The sequence below is a fragment of the Anneissia japonica genome, unplaced genomic scaffold (assembly GCF_011630105.1).
Source record: "Anneissia japonica isolate Jap-2015-1 unplaced genomic scaffold, ASM1163010v1 scaffold287727_len1644234_cov201, whole genome shotgun sequence".
Taxonomy (NCBI): Eukaryota; Metazoa; Echinodermata; class Crinoidea; order Comatulida; family Comatulidae; genus Anneissia; species Anneissia japonica.
This window is the reverse complement of record NW_022713615.1, coordinates 1,205,712-1,224,615: the sequence shown is the minus strand read 5'-3', so window position 1 is coordinate 1,224,615 and position 18,904 is coordinate 1,205,712. Positions and strand designations below refer to the sequence as shown.

Sequence of the window (18,904 nt, the reverse complement as noted above, 5' to 3'; positions counted from 1 at the left end):
GTGAATGCACGATTTTCGGTAGTGGTAGGCCTATGTCAGAATCCTACAGGTTATCGACAAAATAATCAATAAATATTTACATCTCCTGTTTTTCAATGTAATGAAAAACAATGTTCTATTGACATTCTAAGACCAACTTCAAAAGCATCATTTACTCTTGTTAATGGTTAATGGTCAAAAACAAATTTCAATTAATTTTTTTTTCATCTGACTCCATGCAAGAGCCTTTTTTTTTTCTTTTTTTTTTATCTCTTTGTATCAGAAGACGCTTAATATTCCCGTAATATTTCTTAACCATACCAATTTTCCCCTAAATTGTTGGTTTCTAATAGGGGCCTTTTTAAGTATTTTCTGATGGATTTCACATCCATACACCCACTACTATACGGTATGAAGTCCACTCATTTGTTAATTGTTAGATGCATAGGCCTATGCCTTCCTTCTCTTCCTCTCAAAAAGGCAACCAACCCTTACCACTTTTATTTCCAAACCTTATCTCACGTAAAAGACGCACGACTTTCTTGGGATGGAAGAAGTTTTTGCGACACGAATAAAAATTCACAGATCGTTGATGGCGCTATATTTAAAAAACATGTCGGATAGTGATGATGATTGTATCAGCCTCTCTTCTTATCGGAGGAATTTTATCGTGTGTTTCAGGTAAATATTGAAGTTATAATAACCCTGATTAATTATATCATTATCAATATCGTCCATTCTAAAATAATTCTCTATTTACATGATTTGAGGATGAAAAATGAGAGAATAAGCAGAGGTTGCCACTGCTGCAGTGCTAGTGTAGATGTGGTTACCAACTTCGGCGGGTGACCGACACTAGCCAGTCTCTTTACTTTTTCAGACGAACAATTGGAAGATTCGTCGCTAAAACTTAAAAGTAGGTCCTACTGTAGGACTGTTGAGTGGGAACTGTTCTAAAGTTAATTATTATAAGCTAAAAGTGTACTACCTAAGTAGTATTTTATTTACATTAGTATTTTACATCGAAAAAATGTAAGTATAGAGGCCAGGGTCACTTTACGATAAAGTGTAGAAATGTGTTTGTGTGGGCATGATGCACTCCCTGGCTTATTTTAAACCGATATAAACAAAACATGAAGTAATCTGAACCAAGCATGAAAAGGAAAACAGAATCCCTTCAGAACAAAATTCTCTGCCAGGGTGCTTGAATTGCACCCTCAACGGTTCTTCCTCCCTTGACGGACCCACATTTGAAGCCCCTGTTTTAAATAGATTTGCACCCTTCTCCACCCCCAATTCTAGAGCTACCATCATAGAAGTCCATCACCAAATGTTGCAAATATTCCCTTTTCTATTTTTAGCATGTACAATTGATATGAAAGCTCCAATTCAATAATTAATATACAGAAGTTAGAGTAACACCTTATTGCAGGGTGTCTTTGTTTTCTCAGCACTGTAACTTTAGACAGTAATTTTCATACAGTGTCTTTTTTTTTTATCATGGAGATATAATTGGTTTCATTAACAATTATATAATTATATAGAATAAACATTCACATCAAAATTGTGAATGTACTGTCTTCTTTTTTTTCTTTTTATTTAATTTTATTTAATTAATTTTTTTTAGAAGTTTCATCTCATCCACAATAGCTTAAACACATAACACTGATAAGATGAATAATAGCGAACTATCTGAAATATAACAAATTCGGTCAAGTAGGCCTATGCAACTGCATATTATTGATAACAATCTGTACAAATTTAGTGAAAACGATAGTTAAAAATGTTAGATATTAAAATCTCAGGGCCATGGATGATAATGGTCAGATGATCTGTTTTACTTTTGCTATTTAAATGAATTGATAGATTGGCGGAAACTATACACTGGATTGGTTTTCTACTTGAACTTCATTTACATTTGACCCATGCTATGCATAAATCACCCAGGGCTGTCCAGCTCCTTCATTGACACGCCTAACTGCCCTGACCTTACTATAAGAAATCTGTCAGAATTTTCCGCAGTACTGTATGGAACATTGCTTTGACCTTACTATAAGAAATCTGTCTTTTCCACAGTACTGTATGGAATATGAAGGATATTAAATCAGATATTTAAACAAATTGTGCTATAATTACAGCGTTACTGTTTAGATTGTTTTTTTTAGACACACACGCTCTTATTTTGAACGTTATACTTTGTATGTTTATTATGATTTTTTGGAATTGGGGTGGTTAGCTTTTTTTAGTATTTCATATTTTAAGTATTTGTGAATGCAAATTATAAGGAACACTTTACCTAAACTATATGTAGGCATAGTGCATGGACGGCAATTATTCAGATTAACAAAAATAATAGAAAGGCATGTCTCACTACTAAAAAAAAAAAAAAATTTAGAAATTAAAAAAAAAAATTTTATTCTTTATTTTTTTCATTTATTTTTTTCATTTATTTTATTAAATAGTTAGTAGATATTGTTTGCATTATCTAAATCATGTTTTACTTTGAATATCAATGCACCAGCAAACAAACCAAGGGTTATATTTGGTTTAGCAAAATAAAAAATTTAAAAAAAGCCTCCCTCCTCATCACTTTTCCTGCCCAGATAGGGTGATAAACTAATAATATTCTTTATAGGGCCTTATGAATCTATGTGGAACTAAGAAAATTAGAAATCCCAGTGAAAAGCAAGGAAGGTGTGAAACATTGTTGGGTACTATATCCCATCGCACCCGCAGTGCAGTAGAATGTATTTTGTGGTTTAGCCTGTTTTTATTCCTTGTCTTTATTTTTTATTATGACTAGTTAATGTGTGTTACTGTATTAAGTTCCAACATTATTTAACTCACAGCAAGCATTAGTCTTTCCACCCAGGAGTATAAAATAGGTGCTTACTGTTGTGGCTGTGATTATGAGTGATTATGTAGGGATACTCCCTAGGGAACAGCAGTGTTTGCGCATACAGTAGTTTAGGGCTTTGGTATCTAAATGACGAGGTGCGATAATTATCTGTAGAATCCCATAGATAGTACATTAAAATTGTTGGGCTATTGTGTACATGTTAAAGTGATACAAGATACAGTAGGAGAAATATGTTGTTTTACAGATGTTTTATTTCCTACGAAATTCTTACATTGGCTGATGGCCAATTTAATGATCGATGCAAAAAAAATGGTATGCACTATGTTGTTGAAGACAATTATATTTTCTCATTATTTTATAATTTTCAGATGAGGATTACTTACTGTATTATATTAAAAAAGTACTGATAGTAGAAAAATTCATATTATTAGATTTGCTTGACACTGATCTTAAAATAAACTACAGTACTAAGTTAAAATAATTTGGTATCAATACTCCTTAATCAATAACAGGTGAATATTGCGAAGGGTACTGGGAATATGGTAAATACAAAGAAGGATACAGCTGTCCACAGTTCTTTGCTGGCGATGATCTCGATAAAGTTTACTGTTGCAAAGAGGGATGTTGTGATGGCGACTCGCATCACATACCATCAATAAAGTAAGTGATTTTTGTTTTACAAAAAGACTGAAGTAAAATTTTTGTGTATGAAGGGCAGATGTATTTTCACTTAAATGATCTGTTTTTGAACCTTGGAATGGAAAGGGTATGATCGTTTGTATGGGACAAATAAAGAGAAGTTTGAACTTGGGACTCTCATTTGAACTTCAGTTGTGGTGGAAAATTGCTAAAATGCTAGTACTATATGTGGTTAAATTTTCTTTTTGTATGGCATTATAAACCATCCCTTGAAAGTGAATGGAACCATCCATTATTGGCTTCAGTTTTAAAGAGCTCGTTAAGCTTCAGGGGATAATATTAATTTATATTATTATTATTAACTACAAAGGTAATTTGTTGGAGACCTAGTTATTAATATCCCCACTATTCACTCTGACATTAGGTGATGAATGCAGTATTGAAACTGGACAAACATCATAAATTATACTAGAGTAGTAGTCTATATTTACCTAGGACAATTTTTATTAATGTTATTGTAATAGATAAATGCACAAAATATTTTATTTTTGATATGTAGATATTTAATGTAACACGGTCTAAAATACTGTAGTATTTTTGATGTAATACTTTTATTTAATTTGAAGTTTCAAAAATAGGAGCTTAAGAAAAATTGAAATGCTTCTTATAAGTCAAATCACAACCAAAAAGAAATTGAACTTATGAAATGACAAATTTTGCTTTACTGCTTGCATATGGCGAATGTGCATGATAAATGAATGGAGCATAAAATTACTCTAAATTTAAACACAAGATTGCAAAATGATGTACCTCATCGATTTAGATATTTGCCTGACAGTTATCGGCATAAAAGAAAAAATTTGATTTGGCGTTTAAATTACTGCAACCCTAAATTTTGTCTCCGTTATTAAGATTTGAATTATCTAGCTACAGTACTGTAAGTAGTTAATGTAATGTATTAGGCATTATTACTCAGAAACGTGCTGGAATTTCCGTAATTTAAAAAAATAGTTTTGAATAATTTCAAGACAGTAAATTTACCAATTCACCAACCAAATAGTTACTGTAAATGTGCTATTTTCTCCCATTTTATCTCAAAATCTTTAACCTCTGTACTAATTTTTGAAGTGTCACTGCATTTTGCTGTAACCCAAGTAGTTAAAATTTGATGACCAATTTATAAATATTGTAGTCGCAATGATTAAAAAGTGTAAAAGACAATGTGAAATTCCCTTTCAGTCATCGGCACTAGTACAGTACATAAGATTTATCACATGTCTCATACAGTGAACTGTAATAATAATCAATCTGCCTGCAGAAAACAGTGGAATGGATCTGTCCATTAATAATTATCACATAGATGGTTTTACTACTGTATTGTACTTGAAACTGGACTGCATATTTTAATGTTGTTGACCACTAATAAATGTTTGCAGGCATATATTGCCTGGTCAGTTACCTGGCCAAATATTCATTGACCAGGTAATTGACCAGTGATTCAGATTCCTATTAAGTCACTTATCTCTGAATAGATTGCATTTTACTGCCTTTCAGTATAATTAACCATGATCAAGGAGGTATAAAAATTTATGTGATTTGATAAGACATTTGTTTCTCTGTATCAAGGCTACAATACTCTTCTTATAAATTTCATTTGATGAAATTTGTAATTTAAGGTTTGTCGCATTATTTACAATGATGGAACCCAAATAATTGTATGTTATTTTGAAATTTTATTTTCAGACAAATGCATGTGATATGCGTAAATATGGTCATGATGACATCACATCATGACAATAGCCATGGGCATAAACACTAGTTTTTTGGCAAGAAAATTTGATAGTCAGGTAAGGGCTCTAAAAGGCCTTCACCAGGGTTTTCTGTGTGGTTTTGAATATTTTTTTAACCAAAATGAGAGAGCTGTGGTTGATGTGAAAATGGTAGGTGCCTCTAACTTTCATGATATTAAAATGTCTGCTGAGAACATTCTGCAAGATTTACAATTCTCGCTGTGATGAAGAGACAATAATTTTTTGACTAATGTGAAAAGATGATATAAAATATTAAGAATATTCTGCAAGATTTGAATGACAGGAATTTATTATCCAATATGATGTCTCTATCTGCATATTGAGTGCTTGTTCTATTAATTATCCTATGGCCTAATAAAGTTCGTACTGCATAATGAATTTCCTTGCCAGTCAACAATGGATGATCTTTGAAAGTGTCTCAATATTGATTTACAGTATTGATCCTCTACGGCAGTTATGAAAATGTTCAAGTCAATCATGGAATAACTCTTGGCTCCATGGCTCCAGGAATTTCCAATAGGGGTTCAACTAGTCTGTAGTTTATCCAAAACATGGGGGCAATTAGGGTCTCTGATATGAGCCCTAAGATTTAAACTTTTGTTGGAAGGAAGTCAAAGGGCAGACATTTTATGGCTTAGGATGGTAGAAATTATGATTTTATAGACCCATTAACTTGAAAAGTTGTATATTGTATAGTAATTAGTATAGGCTACATACTGTAGGCCCAAAGTCCAATGATAATCAGTTAGTCTTGCTGGCTTTTTTTTTTGTTTTTGTTTTTTTTGTTTTTTTGGTTAAAAAGTCTTATATTTTAGTAAAATCTATTTTTGTACTGTACGGTGTTTGTACACTTTAGAAATTCTTTTGCAATATTGTACATTGTACTGTGTACTTCCTATATAGTAGGTTGATAAATATTTGTGAAGATAAATTCAGAAGTAATTTTGATAAAAGGGTTTTATATCCTAGTGTCCGTAGATTAGGCTATTGTATACCTCATTCATTCATTCTTATTTATTGTACTGAATATACATTTTCTAATCAGTATTATCAGACCTGCTATATGTTTACTCCTTCTATATAGGTAGATATTGCAATGTCAATTACTCTCAGTAGTCAGAATTGTTATCGGTATTGTTATTACTATAGTGACAAATGCAAAAGGAAAAACAGAGAATTGTCCCCTCCCTGGTATTCAATATCGCAATTGCAAATTTGATTATTAAAATTGGCCCTAAGGGGAATCCCCCTTTTCCCTGTGTCTTTTGGATTCGTAATTCCTACAGTAACTAATTATTAATTGTACAATGAGGCATCTACAGTCTGTTTTGAGTGTTGACTGGCATGCCTTGTGGTGATATTAGTCATCCATTTGCCACTTTACGTCAATACATAGATGTTTGCTGTTTGTACCTGTTTGTTTTGCAGAAATTAATAAAATAAAATATGTTTAATGAGGTGAAATGAATGTTATTTTTCTATAAAATATATCTAAATCTGTTACATTGAAATTGGAAAATTTAGCATTGCTCCGGTGGAACAGCTCTGTAGGCCTTTCTGGTGAACATTACCCCTTAACAAAATGTATTGCAACAAAAATTATAGCATCCAATTTTTAATTAAACATTTATGTTGCTGTGCCCTTCAACTGCAAGTTTTTTTTTATTACATGAATTAAACCTAATGATATTTATTCATTGATTGAAAGGCAAACATATCATTACTCATTCCATATAAGTATTTGCATGTCTTTTACTGTAATGGATTGATATTTACATTGAACTTCAATGCTCTTGAATAAATATTGACATGATTGCTCACAGTCTGTTAATGTTTGCAGGCATTTGAATATTTCATTCCATCTATATTGAACATGAAATGTTATAATTAAATTCTCAGTGGAGTGGTGCTGCTAGAATGTACCAGGTAGATGTCCTGATGGAGGGGCTAAGCGAGCTAATTTGGCATTTTGGATTGAGGGCCAGTGGTCATTGAATGCCCCATTTGGGATGGGGTGAATCCTTCCTTCACCCTGCCTAAATGCTTTGTGCAAAATTCTCTTGCTAATGAGAAAACAAAATTGTATCATAATTTTTTCCCCATACAGAGGATCTTTCAAGAATATAGCCTGACTAAAGAATAGGAAAAAAGTTTTGCCACACAGAAAGTAGAGGGAAATAGTGCATTATATGATATTAAAGGAAATTACTGTAATTTAAAAAAATGAGAATACACCAGCTCAATTAGACAGGTACTGTATGTGGAGTGTGTGTAGTATGTTAAATATGTGTTTATAATGTAATCGACATGTGTTATAGTGATAGTAACTGTAAACATCATGGCCAAGTTTACTGTACTTTGGACCCATTTGAAATCGGCAACATGGGTCTGGGAGTAAAAATAGAAGTTGAAGTTGCTCACTATGTTGTTGAAGCAAGGATCGAATTGTGTTCAATTTGCTTTGATAATGAAAGTCCTGGTAACACACCATAGATTGCTTCCTGATATTCTTTTCTTTTCCTGTATGAAAGAAAGAAACGGTCAGTAATAATGAACGGTTAATCCTCTTATTCAGATTTGAACTGTATAATTACTTTTTTATATCGAAATGGAGCTGCCATTTTTAGATTTCTGTAGTTTTTATATCAGATAAATTTTAATACTAGTTTCATAATTCTTGATTTGAATGAATAAATGCGCTGCAATCCACAAGCTTTATTCGTCCAGTATGCTATAAACTACATTAGAAAACTGCTTTTTGTACACTACAGATTCTAAAAAACATCAAAACAACACAAAAACATAAAAAATACACAATTAGAGGAAAAATCACCTTGGAAGTACTGTACATATATGGTAAGATATCATCAATTATAATAATGGACATTTATGAAAATTTTTATACAATATTCAACATTTATTTTCATTATCATTTTTTAAAATTTAAAATATAGATTGTATAGAAGGAACAAATTAGCAGTTTAACAAAAATAAAAAGGGTCCACATTGGAAATAGATTGGTTCTAACTTTAAATAACTTGATGTGCCATTCCTGACATAATTTTTCTATTGTAATTGTATGTTTAATATATTAAAAAAATATGTTTTTTGGGTGTTTCCCTCCTGTGTATCTATTAACCAGACTTTGTCAAGTCTCACGCATCTTGCTGGACCTCATATACGAGGCCTATATATTCTCACGCATTCCAGAACTTCTTCAAATTATATTTTTTTAATGCGCTATTTTCTAAAAAAAGCATACAACATGTAGAAACACAACTATCGGCGATAGCGTTCCTGTAGCGATTGTCACAGTGTTTGATGCCGCCTCAGCAGGAACTGAAGAAAATTAAAGGGAATATCAGAGTGACACTTTGTATCAATGTATTCACTGTAAAGGTATATGTTATATCAATGCTTGACTGTATTTTCCATAAGGTTCGTGATCTCGCGCATGATTTTCAAAAAATGCCCAATCTTAAGCAAATCCAGTAGAAATCTCAAGCAAGCCGGTGTGAGACCCTTGACAAGTCTGATTAACCCCTTTTTGTAAACTCATAATTTCACAAATCATCAGTTAGGGATTTATACTACCATTAATATTCACGATCAGAAAAGCTCTTGGCAAATCAACTTTTACGATCGATAAACAATGGAGCATTTGCCACGAAAGGAGGAACTGAAACGTATCATAAGTGCCATTACCTTCGTCAGTTTAGTATATACAGCCTAGAGATCGAGGCCAATAGCTGACAAGGTCGCTGACTCTTTGTTGTGCACAGAGTCAGGTCAAGAATATTTTATTTTAATACAAAAATAAGAACTAATACATCTCAAGCAGCACGAGGCTATAGTCTTCTGTGGTACTGAAAAAAAAAAAATTTTGAAAGAAAAAATTAAATTAAAAATTAAAAAGAAAGAAAAAAAAATTTTATTAAATAATTTTAGATATTGTTTGTATTATCTCAAAAATGTTTTCTTTGAATATCAATGCCCAGCATACAATCTGAGGGTGATATTTGGTTTTAGCAAAATAAAAAATTTTGAAAAAAGCCTCCCTCCCTCATCACTTTTCCAGGCTAGATAGGGTGATATACTAATAATATTATTTTTTATAGGGCCTTATGTATGTTACTTTATCCCTGTTACTGGATCACAAATCAACACAGAGTGTAACTTTTCCCTGCTCCTTAGGAAGTATACCGAGATGTGCTGTCATACATAATATGCATAGCCAATTATTATTCAGTGCCACAACATCCTACGAGGTACCCTTTTACTCCTGTGTGGAGAGAAACAATCATAGGTAAAGTTTTTTGCCTAAGGACACAAGCAAACACTCAGCGAATAAGCATATAATTATCCGAAAGAAACAATTCTATTCATGACCATTTATTTTGATAATTAATAGATTACTCATAATAATATAATATACTGCCAATTACCATATCAACCTATTATTTCAGGTATATTTTTGTGATATAGAAAGCAAAAATAGATCATTGACATAATTAAATTACAACCTAAACAATGTCTAATTATTCATATTTTGTTAACTGTGACTCATCGTCATTCTCATCAGTTTTTTTTTTTTTTATGACGACCTACTTCTGTGGTAAATGATGTGTCATATGCAGCATATGAAAATCTTGATGTTTTTCTCTTCTGGTAATCAATACACACAGAAATATAGATTTTAAAAAGTGCCATACTGTTTGCCTCAACTTCATGATTGCATTCCCATTTTCAAATTCCTATTAAGGGAATAAACATAATTGTTGCTTATGTTTTTTTGATGTAGGATTCCATTATTTAGCTGTAATTGAATTCAACTTCACTGTGGTTAATTCAGTCATCAAAGTGGTTAAATACAGTAGTACTTGTAAAGATAGTGTGTGTGTGTTGACCTAATAACGCTTAGAAAATAAATTCAATACCTATATTTAAATTTCATACTTTATTTATTAAAAAAAAAATTTTTTCACATCTAACAGCAAGTACCTAACTAGGCAATTCCAAGATAGAATTATGCTTTTAGAAACTGTCTCTTTATCAAATTTTAGGGAGTATAGTTTTTTTTTGTCATGCAAAAACCCTGTAGTGACAGAGTTTGAATCCAGGACCCTGGGATTGAAAGGCTAGCATCTTAACCACTAAAGCATTTTGAGTATATCTAGTGTAAAGTAATAACCAATGAAGATGGTGTAACTCAGGATATTTTCATTCTCAACATGCTTTGAAAAATAATATAGGCTATGTTTAAAATGAGCTATGATTTCTTAACAGAGAACCAATTGAGAAAGCACTTTTATGGTGTTAATTATTCAATTATGTTGATTGTTTTTTTGTTTCTTTGAAGATTTTTAATCACCAATATTTGATAATGCTCTCTTAGAAAACAAAAGTAAAATGAGGTAGAGCTGAACACCTTCAGTCTGAGGAAAACACGTAAGGATGTATTGAATTAGCCGATTATAACCTAGCTTCCCGTCACCAGGGTCTAACTTTCCCGTGACGCATGCTTCCCTTCAGCTACGCCAATATTCTCATGACACACGTGAAATTCATTTCGCTATTTGGCACAAAATTAGCCAAATACACAAACACTATTTAGTTTTCGTTTTACCTTCCTGCAGACCTTTTACACATCATTTTGGGACCAGTTTGAGAAATTTGAGTTTATTAAGAATGGGAGATGATCTAGATACAGATATTTTTGATAATACTGATGAATTAAATGTAGATTCAGGAGGAGTTTCATATAAAAAGTAAGTGCCAGTATAGCTTAAAACTACAAGCAATGAATAATTAAATTTAAGATTCATTTTAATGGCATACTAATCAAATTGGAAATTTCAAATAGTAAACATAATACTAAAGTTTAAATACTGACGGAAAAAAAAAAAAAAAAAAAAAAAAAAAAAAAAAACGGATTCCATCCTGTTTAACTTTTGGTCTGTTGGACTATTTAAATCTACAAACTCAAATAAGTATAGACATCACATTTTATACATTATATGTGGCTTATATGTATCATTTAATATTGTTATATTTCATATTTCTATTACTATTGTGTTAGTTTCATATATTTTTTGAGATATAAACTTGTGTAATATAATGTTACATATCAAATATACATGACTTACTGTACTCTACATAGTATTTCTGTATTTGTGCCAGTTACGGAGTGGTTTCTGATAGGATGTTAGAGGCTGATGTTGCTCACTTTAATAATGCCATAAAAAAAATCTGGAAAAACTTTAGATTCCATCCTATTTAACTATTGGTCTATTGAACTACTTAAGTCTACAAATAAATACAAATGAGGTATGGACATTACATAATGTGGCCTGTATCATTTAATATTGTTATTTTTTTATAATTCTATAGATATAAAGTTGTGTAATGTTAATATATTAATAATCTACAAAGTATTGCTGTACTTGCGCCAGTCATTCCTAATGATGACATAATGTTGATATATTCAATCCCAACACGATGGTGTATATTTCCAATACTTGGAGTACTGAATGTATTATACTTTCTTATCTGAGATTAATCAGTGAACCTTTCGGTTTTTGTGCCAGTACAGTAAATGAGTGGCTTTTGCTAGGCTGTTAAACGCTGATATTGCTCACTTTAATTTACTTTAATTAAAGCAATTATAGTCAATTTTTGAGTACACTATAGGCAATAGAAACCGAAGGAGCCATTATTTACTTCATTTCAGGAAATAATGGCTCCTAAGACTTTTATTTTCTACAGTGTACGAAATCACAAAATTTACTTGCTTTATTAAAGTCATTTGTAATGTCCGTCACCCTTTAATCAAAGGTTGTAGAGGGGTTGCTATACTGTAAATCCATAGTGCTGGTTGCAGCCGAGACCAGTTGCTAAGTGATCAATTAGAATGATTTGTTTAGTAGTATGTGCTCTGACACAGCTCTTCATGATATGAAGGTGAATAAATTGATGGTTAATGAAGTTTATTAGTGGCTATTATTAGGTAGGCTTAACCTTCTGGTAGACTATTCGTTTTAATAGATTAAAATGTATTGTAAACAGTATTATGAATTATTTCAGCATTGTTTTCAATTCTTTTATAAGTCAATCACCATGTTATCTCATAACTGTTAACCAGTGCTGTAAATTGAGGTATGTTAGGTTTGCTGTGTGCATTCATAGCTTAGCCTGGCAACGAAATACTCCATCGCGATGTACTGTAGTAAAATCACCCCGGCTTTGAAATTTGTTGCACACGAGATGCAACAAATCAGCGGAGGCACTGTAACGATTAGTGATCAGTCGGGAATAGGAAAATATAGAGCAAATAAAAGTGATAATGTCACCACTGATTTAGAGTATGATATTTTTTATTAAACATTACAGCCTATTACATTTACTATTATTATTCATGTTATTGCTATTTCCTTTTAATTGTTACTTTCATATTCAATTACTTCCTCCATTTGTTAATAATTGATCTTAAAAATTTAGCTTCCTGATGCCATTTATGAAAAAAATTCAAAGAATTTATTTTGTATAGAGAATTCAAGTACCAGAAAATTACTGTTATTGAACAGTCCCCTTTTAGTATAATAATAATAATATTCATTTGACAAAGTAAAATACAATCTTGCCAGGAGCAAGGAATAGGTATAAAGTGTAAACCCAAACAGAAGACTGCTCTTGCTCAGAGCCCCCCCCCCCCTTTCTGATAATGAGACACTCCCTTTGCATAAGGGGGTTTACCTTCTACTCATTTTGCAACTCTTCCCATAGGCCTCACATAGGGAAGCTTCGATTCTCATGGGTGTTCTCTTTAAGGAATGTGGATTATGGCCCTTAATTAGTGGAGATGTGCGCTTAATAAATCTTATTATTATTATTATTATTATTATTATTATTGTTTGACTATGTTAATTTGCTGCTTGGAGTTTTTCTGGAAAATATCTTGTTATCAACTGTATGTTTCTGGAATGATGGACTTTTGCCTTGCATTTATTTAATAACTGTATAATAAACCACTGTGACAATAAAGTTTTATGTTATATCGCATTTTATAACTCAAAGGAAAATGCATTATAAGTGCTTTGTACCAGTAGCACTACTGTACTACCATTAGCGATTTATCTATAATTTGATTAAGTTTTATTACTTAGTCGATTGCAGGATGTAAAAAAAAAAAAAACTTTCTGATTATCTGAAGTTTCGTTGTCAGGTTTTCATTGTAGGTAGATGGGTATATGCCAGACTCATGTCTAAGTCCACCCTCCCCCGCCCCTCCATTACCTCACCCACCTACCCTTTGAGTAATTTTCATATATAGAATATACAGAAATTAGATAGCAAATTCATAATCAGTGTTATTAAAATATTGAATGAGAAATTAGTATTAAAATAAAGACAAGTTAGTTTTACTGATTGTGTAGTACCGACAAGCTATCTTATTGTGTGTTTGGTTTGTTTTAGTCTGTAAACTTTATATTTTGGTTATTTTATCCTACTGTATTGTATTTAGTTTTTATCCCATGTGATGACATTGTGACAAAAACAAAATGGATTTTTTATATTTCAGCTGCGTACACTGTATATGACAAATTGGGTGAACTTTTTACTGAATTATATTTTGTCTTTTTATATAACTGATTTGTAAATTATCTTTTTCTATAATTCCAGCATACGGGTGACGATAGGGGGTATATGCGCTTTGTTTATTTTTGTCTTCGTCTGCGTCGTTATGTGCTGCTGCTTCTGTTCATGTTGCTGTGTCAATAAAAAGCGTCGTGCTCGTAGTATGAGACAAGCTCCACGAACAAGGGTAGCTTACTGTAAGTACTATCTGATTGTTTAAATAATACATTGTTAATTAACCATTTTAAATTGTAAAAGAGTTAATATTAAAGACTCTTGCAATTAATTTTAATAGCCTAGTCCCATTACGTTAATGCTCTTCACCTTTAAAGTACATTTTATAATTTATGACTAAGTCATGACTTTTTAATTTTTCAGCTCCAGCAAACCAGTCAACACCAACTACAATAATCAACCATACACCCCCACCTCAAATAAATAACTACCACACCAACCATGTGTATCCGCAAGGACACAGCGTTCCCTACGGACACCACCCTGCACAGTCGCAGCCCCTGTATCCAGTACTACAAACAAGCAACCATCAAAATGCATCGGCACCTGACGCCCCACCACCGTATCCATTCACGGCTGGGGGTTATGGCGGTGCACCGAGCTACCAACCTCCATCTAACCCACACTACCATCCAGAAAAGGCACCCTTCATGTAAGGAGGCATTTGTAGGAGATTCACGTATTTATAGGGGGTATAGTTTCGTAAAATTGTTCATTTGAACAATTTATAGAGTAAAGGATACTGTTTGTAATTATATTTTATATGTAAAGGTATACAATTGTCTGGTTTTTTTTAATGGATGTGAAAAATGGTGGTGTAATTTCTTTCTAGTTTTCTGTGCGTACACCACAAATCAAAAATTGTCTGTAAAACAGTTGGTTGGAAACGATTTGGATTTCTACAGATGACCTAATCTTGTCAACTTATCTTTATGAAAATCGGATTCAGAAATTAATGCCATCTGTAATGTGTTATGTATGTGGAAACATTGAGAATGTTTTGAAAATGTTTATACTTTCTTTTTTATTAAGTATATTTCCTACCTAATAAACCATCACATAGTTTACCCTGCGCATGACTATGTCAAAGGGCAATATACTAACAGAATTATTAGTACATATCAGTAGTTGTTGATCTTACCATGAAGGTATAAAAAATGAAATTGAACCAACTGGCTCCCTTTGATCTATCAGTGCAGGCACTGTACATTTTGTGCATTTTTAGTTACGGTAAAAAGTCGTAATAGCCTACAGACTACGTACCCTCCAGACTCATCATACTCTGCACCCAGTAATCAAGTTCCGAACCGTGAAGCCCTCTAGAGGTTTGAATAAGACAAAAGTGGTTAAAAATATGTGTACATTGCTAGGTGACCATGGAATAAAAGTGCTATTTTTCTGAACAAGCAGCTGTGATGATTCGAATGAAAGCGGACATCCAGCTGTGGTAACCAGATAGCAGGCTTTTTTAACCTACTGGTAGTGAGCCATTTGGTGTTGGAGAAAGGTAATTAGGCATTAGCTTGGCTAATTCTATTATGTTGGTTGAATCTCCATTTTTTTATACCTCCATGATCTTACAAGATACATAAGCCTTTGTTGTGTTTTCTTACAAGAATGAAAACAAAATAAAAATTGTAGGTGCATTATGGGAGTAATTGTGCTATAAAAGCTAATTTTAAGGGTTGTTTGTTTGTAGCGCCCTCTGTTGTTGGAATGCTCTGCAGATGTGTTTATTTGTGGAAGTTTTCTAATACTACTACTATATATTCATATTCATTTTTCATATTCCACTTGAGTCTTGAGTCTTCCATTAAATGTTGTGTAATAATGCAATAGGCAAGAGTCCATTGTAGGATTTGGAAACATCTATATAAGTTTGAAGTATTTCTCCAATCTTTCCAACTTCCACCAACATTTTTCAAGTCCATGAAAAAACATATTAAAACAAGAGTTATTATTATTGTTGGTTTTAAAATATTTAGTCTATATATTACCATGCTTGTATTATATTCATACTTAAACCAAAGGAATTAAAGTAGAATAAAGAATTATCATAACTACTCAACTTATTATAAGATTAATTTTTATCTGTTAACATAAGATCTGTTAGTAATAATAGTAATAATAATAATAATAGTGCATTTGTAATGTGCCATAATCCAACATAGATGCATATAACACATCCATATTAAGTGTTGTTGAGATGACTTAATCTTAATACAAGAATACTGTTACAGGAAGACCTCAGGAGTGCTCTTACTTGCTCAAAGCGGCGTTTTAAGTACCTACTCCTAAAAGCTAACGCCATCTACATTTATAGGTTGCCCCTAAGGAATCTCATAGTGATTTCATTATAACATGCCTATACAGTATAATCCCAAAGGGTGAGTTATTTGCCTTCAATTTCTTCAAATCTTTATTGATGTGTGGTGTGCATCAAATTGTTAAGAAGTGTTTTTTATTTTTTTCTATTTTTTAACAATTATTTGTTTTTGGCACTTGAAATTGTGCAATATTCAATTTTGTAATTGCCTGCCAGAGGAGCCGGGTTCCCAAGAGAGGTTTTTTTGATGCCAGTATTTCTGTCACCCCTCTTCTGTGGGGTGGATGTGGAAGATAGTTTCTGCTATCTTTTTATTTTATTGATTTTTAAGAACTATAGTAATAACTTGAGATTAGTAAGTTGGATGTAAGAAGCAAATTAACCATATTCTCAAAATGTTCGCAACTATGGTGGGGCTGTCGTCATGTGTACTCTCACATACCCACTAGCACCAATTCCTGCATCTGCCCCAGCATGGTCGGGGCTATGCTTACCGTATGTCATACTGTGAAGCAAAGAAATAGTCTTGTTTACAATAATGCATGATTATTTTCATCATTAGTCGGCTATGCATGATTATTATATTGTTCTGATGTAACCATTAATATTTATAGTTCATTAAATTAAGAAAAGTCATATTTAAGTACTAATATTTATCTTAAATTACATATGGAAATTATGATTACTGGTATTGTAAAATAATAATTCTTTGTAATATGTTTTATGTTTTTTAAACTCCCCATTTTTTATTTTTCATTATAGAATTTATTATTTCTGCAAATAGTTTCTATGGCAACTAATATAAATATATTATTTCATAGAACACATTAAATATTTATGATTTGAAGATGTTATAATTATTTTTGTAGCAGGTGCTATTTTTGATTTTGTATTTAATGAATTTATATCAGTATTTTTAATTGATTACTAATTAATTTGTATATATTACTTGCCAAGCATCATGTATTTGAGTTGATATGTGTGTTACATTGAGTGAATTGTCAACCGTCCTCTGTATTTGAAAGTTGATAACTTAATAGTTAAGATATTAATTTTAATGATGATACACCAAGTTTCTGTTCTCATGTCCATATAAAGCTCTGTTCACTCTCAAATTTTCTTTGACAAAAAACTGTTCTATGCCCATATATAGTCATCATGTGCCTATATATGGTAATGATGTGATGTCATATGACAATATTTAGGCATTTCACATGTTTTGGTCGAATGAAATTTGAAAATCTGGACAGGGTTTAGATTGTGTGCATAATATCAGATGGAGCAATTTTGCAAACATTAATGTCAGTATAGTTTATATTAAAAATATTCATTGCATATCTTTATACCTTAAAACTTGTTGAAATTCAGCAATTTATAATGAACCTCTACTTTACTTTAATAGGGTTACGAAAAAAATGCCACAACTTTACATTCAGTGATACACTTATAATGACAAGCAAAGTAAGAATTTTCAAGTGGTTCAACTTTAAAAAATGTCTATAATTTTAAAAAGTTAACAATCTGAAGGGGGCAAGGCTATTTAATATTGTATTGTATATATCATCAATAAATAATTTAATATTGAAATAAGTTTATTAAATGCAAGATAGAAATGGTTTTAGTTTTGTTTCATAATTGGGACCCCAGAGCCTCACTGCTGTTCTTGTTACCAGAACTTTAAAAGCGTCCAGCGTCACCAGTTTTGAACGGACATGCAGGAAATTTTGTACACATAAATACGTACACATTCATCATCCTTTTTTTATGTTGGACCCCAGGGAAACAGGGGTTTCAGCAAGGACTGTACATTACTGCAATTACCACTAATAGGGCACGTCGCATGGATAGCGCGGTCGGTTAAAGGTTGTGAGTATTTTCTTGGTATTCAATTTTCTTTCCCCCAATTTTAAAATATTTTAATTTTGTAGAAATGAACATTCTAAATAATAATATGTATCTTATTAGCTCTTCCCAAAAACCTAATATAATAACTTGCGCCTGTACCGTATTTAGGCGTGGAGGAGCGTGCAGACCTGTGAGCGGTCGCTCTTGTTTTTATTTTATTCAAGGTTTGACATTTTACAATAGGCCTATGCATTTTGACTGAGTTCAACAATAAATTTTAATAAGTAATACTTCATGTACAGGGCTTACAATTATATAAGAAAGCAGGTCACATGTGTTTTATCAGTAAGTTCTGTATTCTTGCAAGGTATCATGTTTGTAATAGTTAAAGCATGAATGAAGTGAACATGATGAATAAATGTCAATTTGACAACGCTTCTTCCAGACTGCATCATTTGGTAGATGAGAATGAAAGTAGGAGCTAAGTATGCTTTATAGTTGATTGCTCCAATAAATGTGGTAATTATTTGAACCATTCAAAAACGTTTTTAATATGCCCTCTATATTGGATTAATTATTATTTTCATCGGTGTGTAACATACAAAGAAAACCCACAAGAGAATTATTTCCTGGACCTTGTGTTATATCAGGGTCTCAAGTCTCCTACAAGTACTGGGAGTCTCCCAGAAATCTGGACAGCCTCCCGCAATCATCAACCGGACAAGAATGCAGAAAATAATCTATCTCCGTCAAATTAATTAAATCTTAGTGTTTATACTATGGTATCGCCATAAG

The 18,904-nt window shown here is 32.1% G+C and overlaps 1 protein-coding gene across 2 annotated transcripts; it reads left to right on the top strand.

The window, feature by feature from the left end:
• The first annotated feature begins 535 nt into the window (after positions 1–535).
• On the top strand, positions 536–18,553 carry LOC117108610 (protein shisa-5-like). 2 transcript variants are annotated; one of them, XM_033250688.1, is made up of 4 exons: positions 536–660; positions 3,352–3,499; positions 13,969–14,120; positions 14,302–18,553. In XM_033250688.1, the coding sequence occupies exons 1-4, from the start codon at positions 606–608 to the stop codon at positions 14,592–14,594; spliced, it is 648 nt and encodes a 215-aa protein (XP_033106579.1). In that variant the 5' UTR covers positions 536–605; the 3' UTR covers positions 14,595–18,553. The 2 variants fall into 2 exon arrangements, with proteins under 2 accessions (XP_033106579.1, XP_033106580.1); XM_033250689.1 differs by lacking the exons at positions 536–660; positions 3,352–3,499 and adding an exon at positions 10,777–11,057.
• Positions 18,554–18,904: the final 351 nt, after the last annotated feature.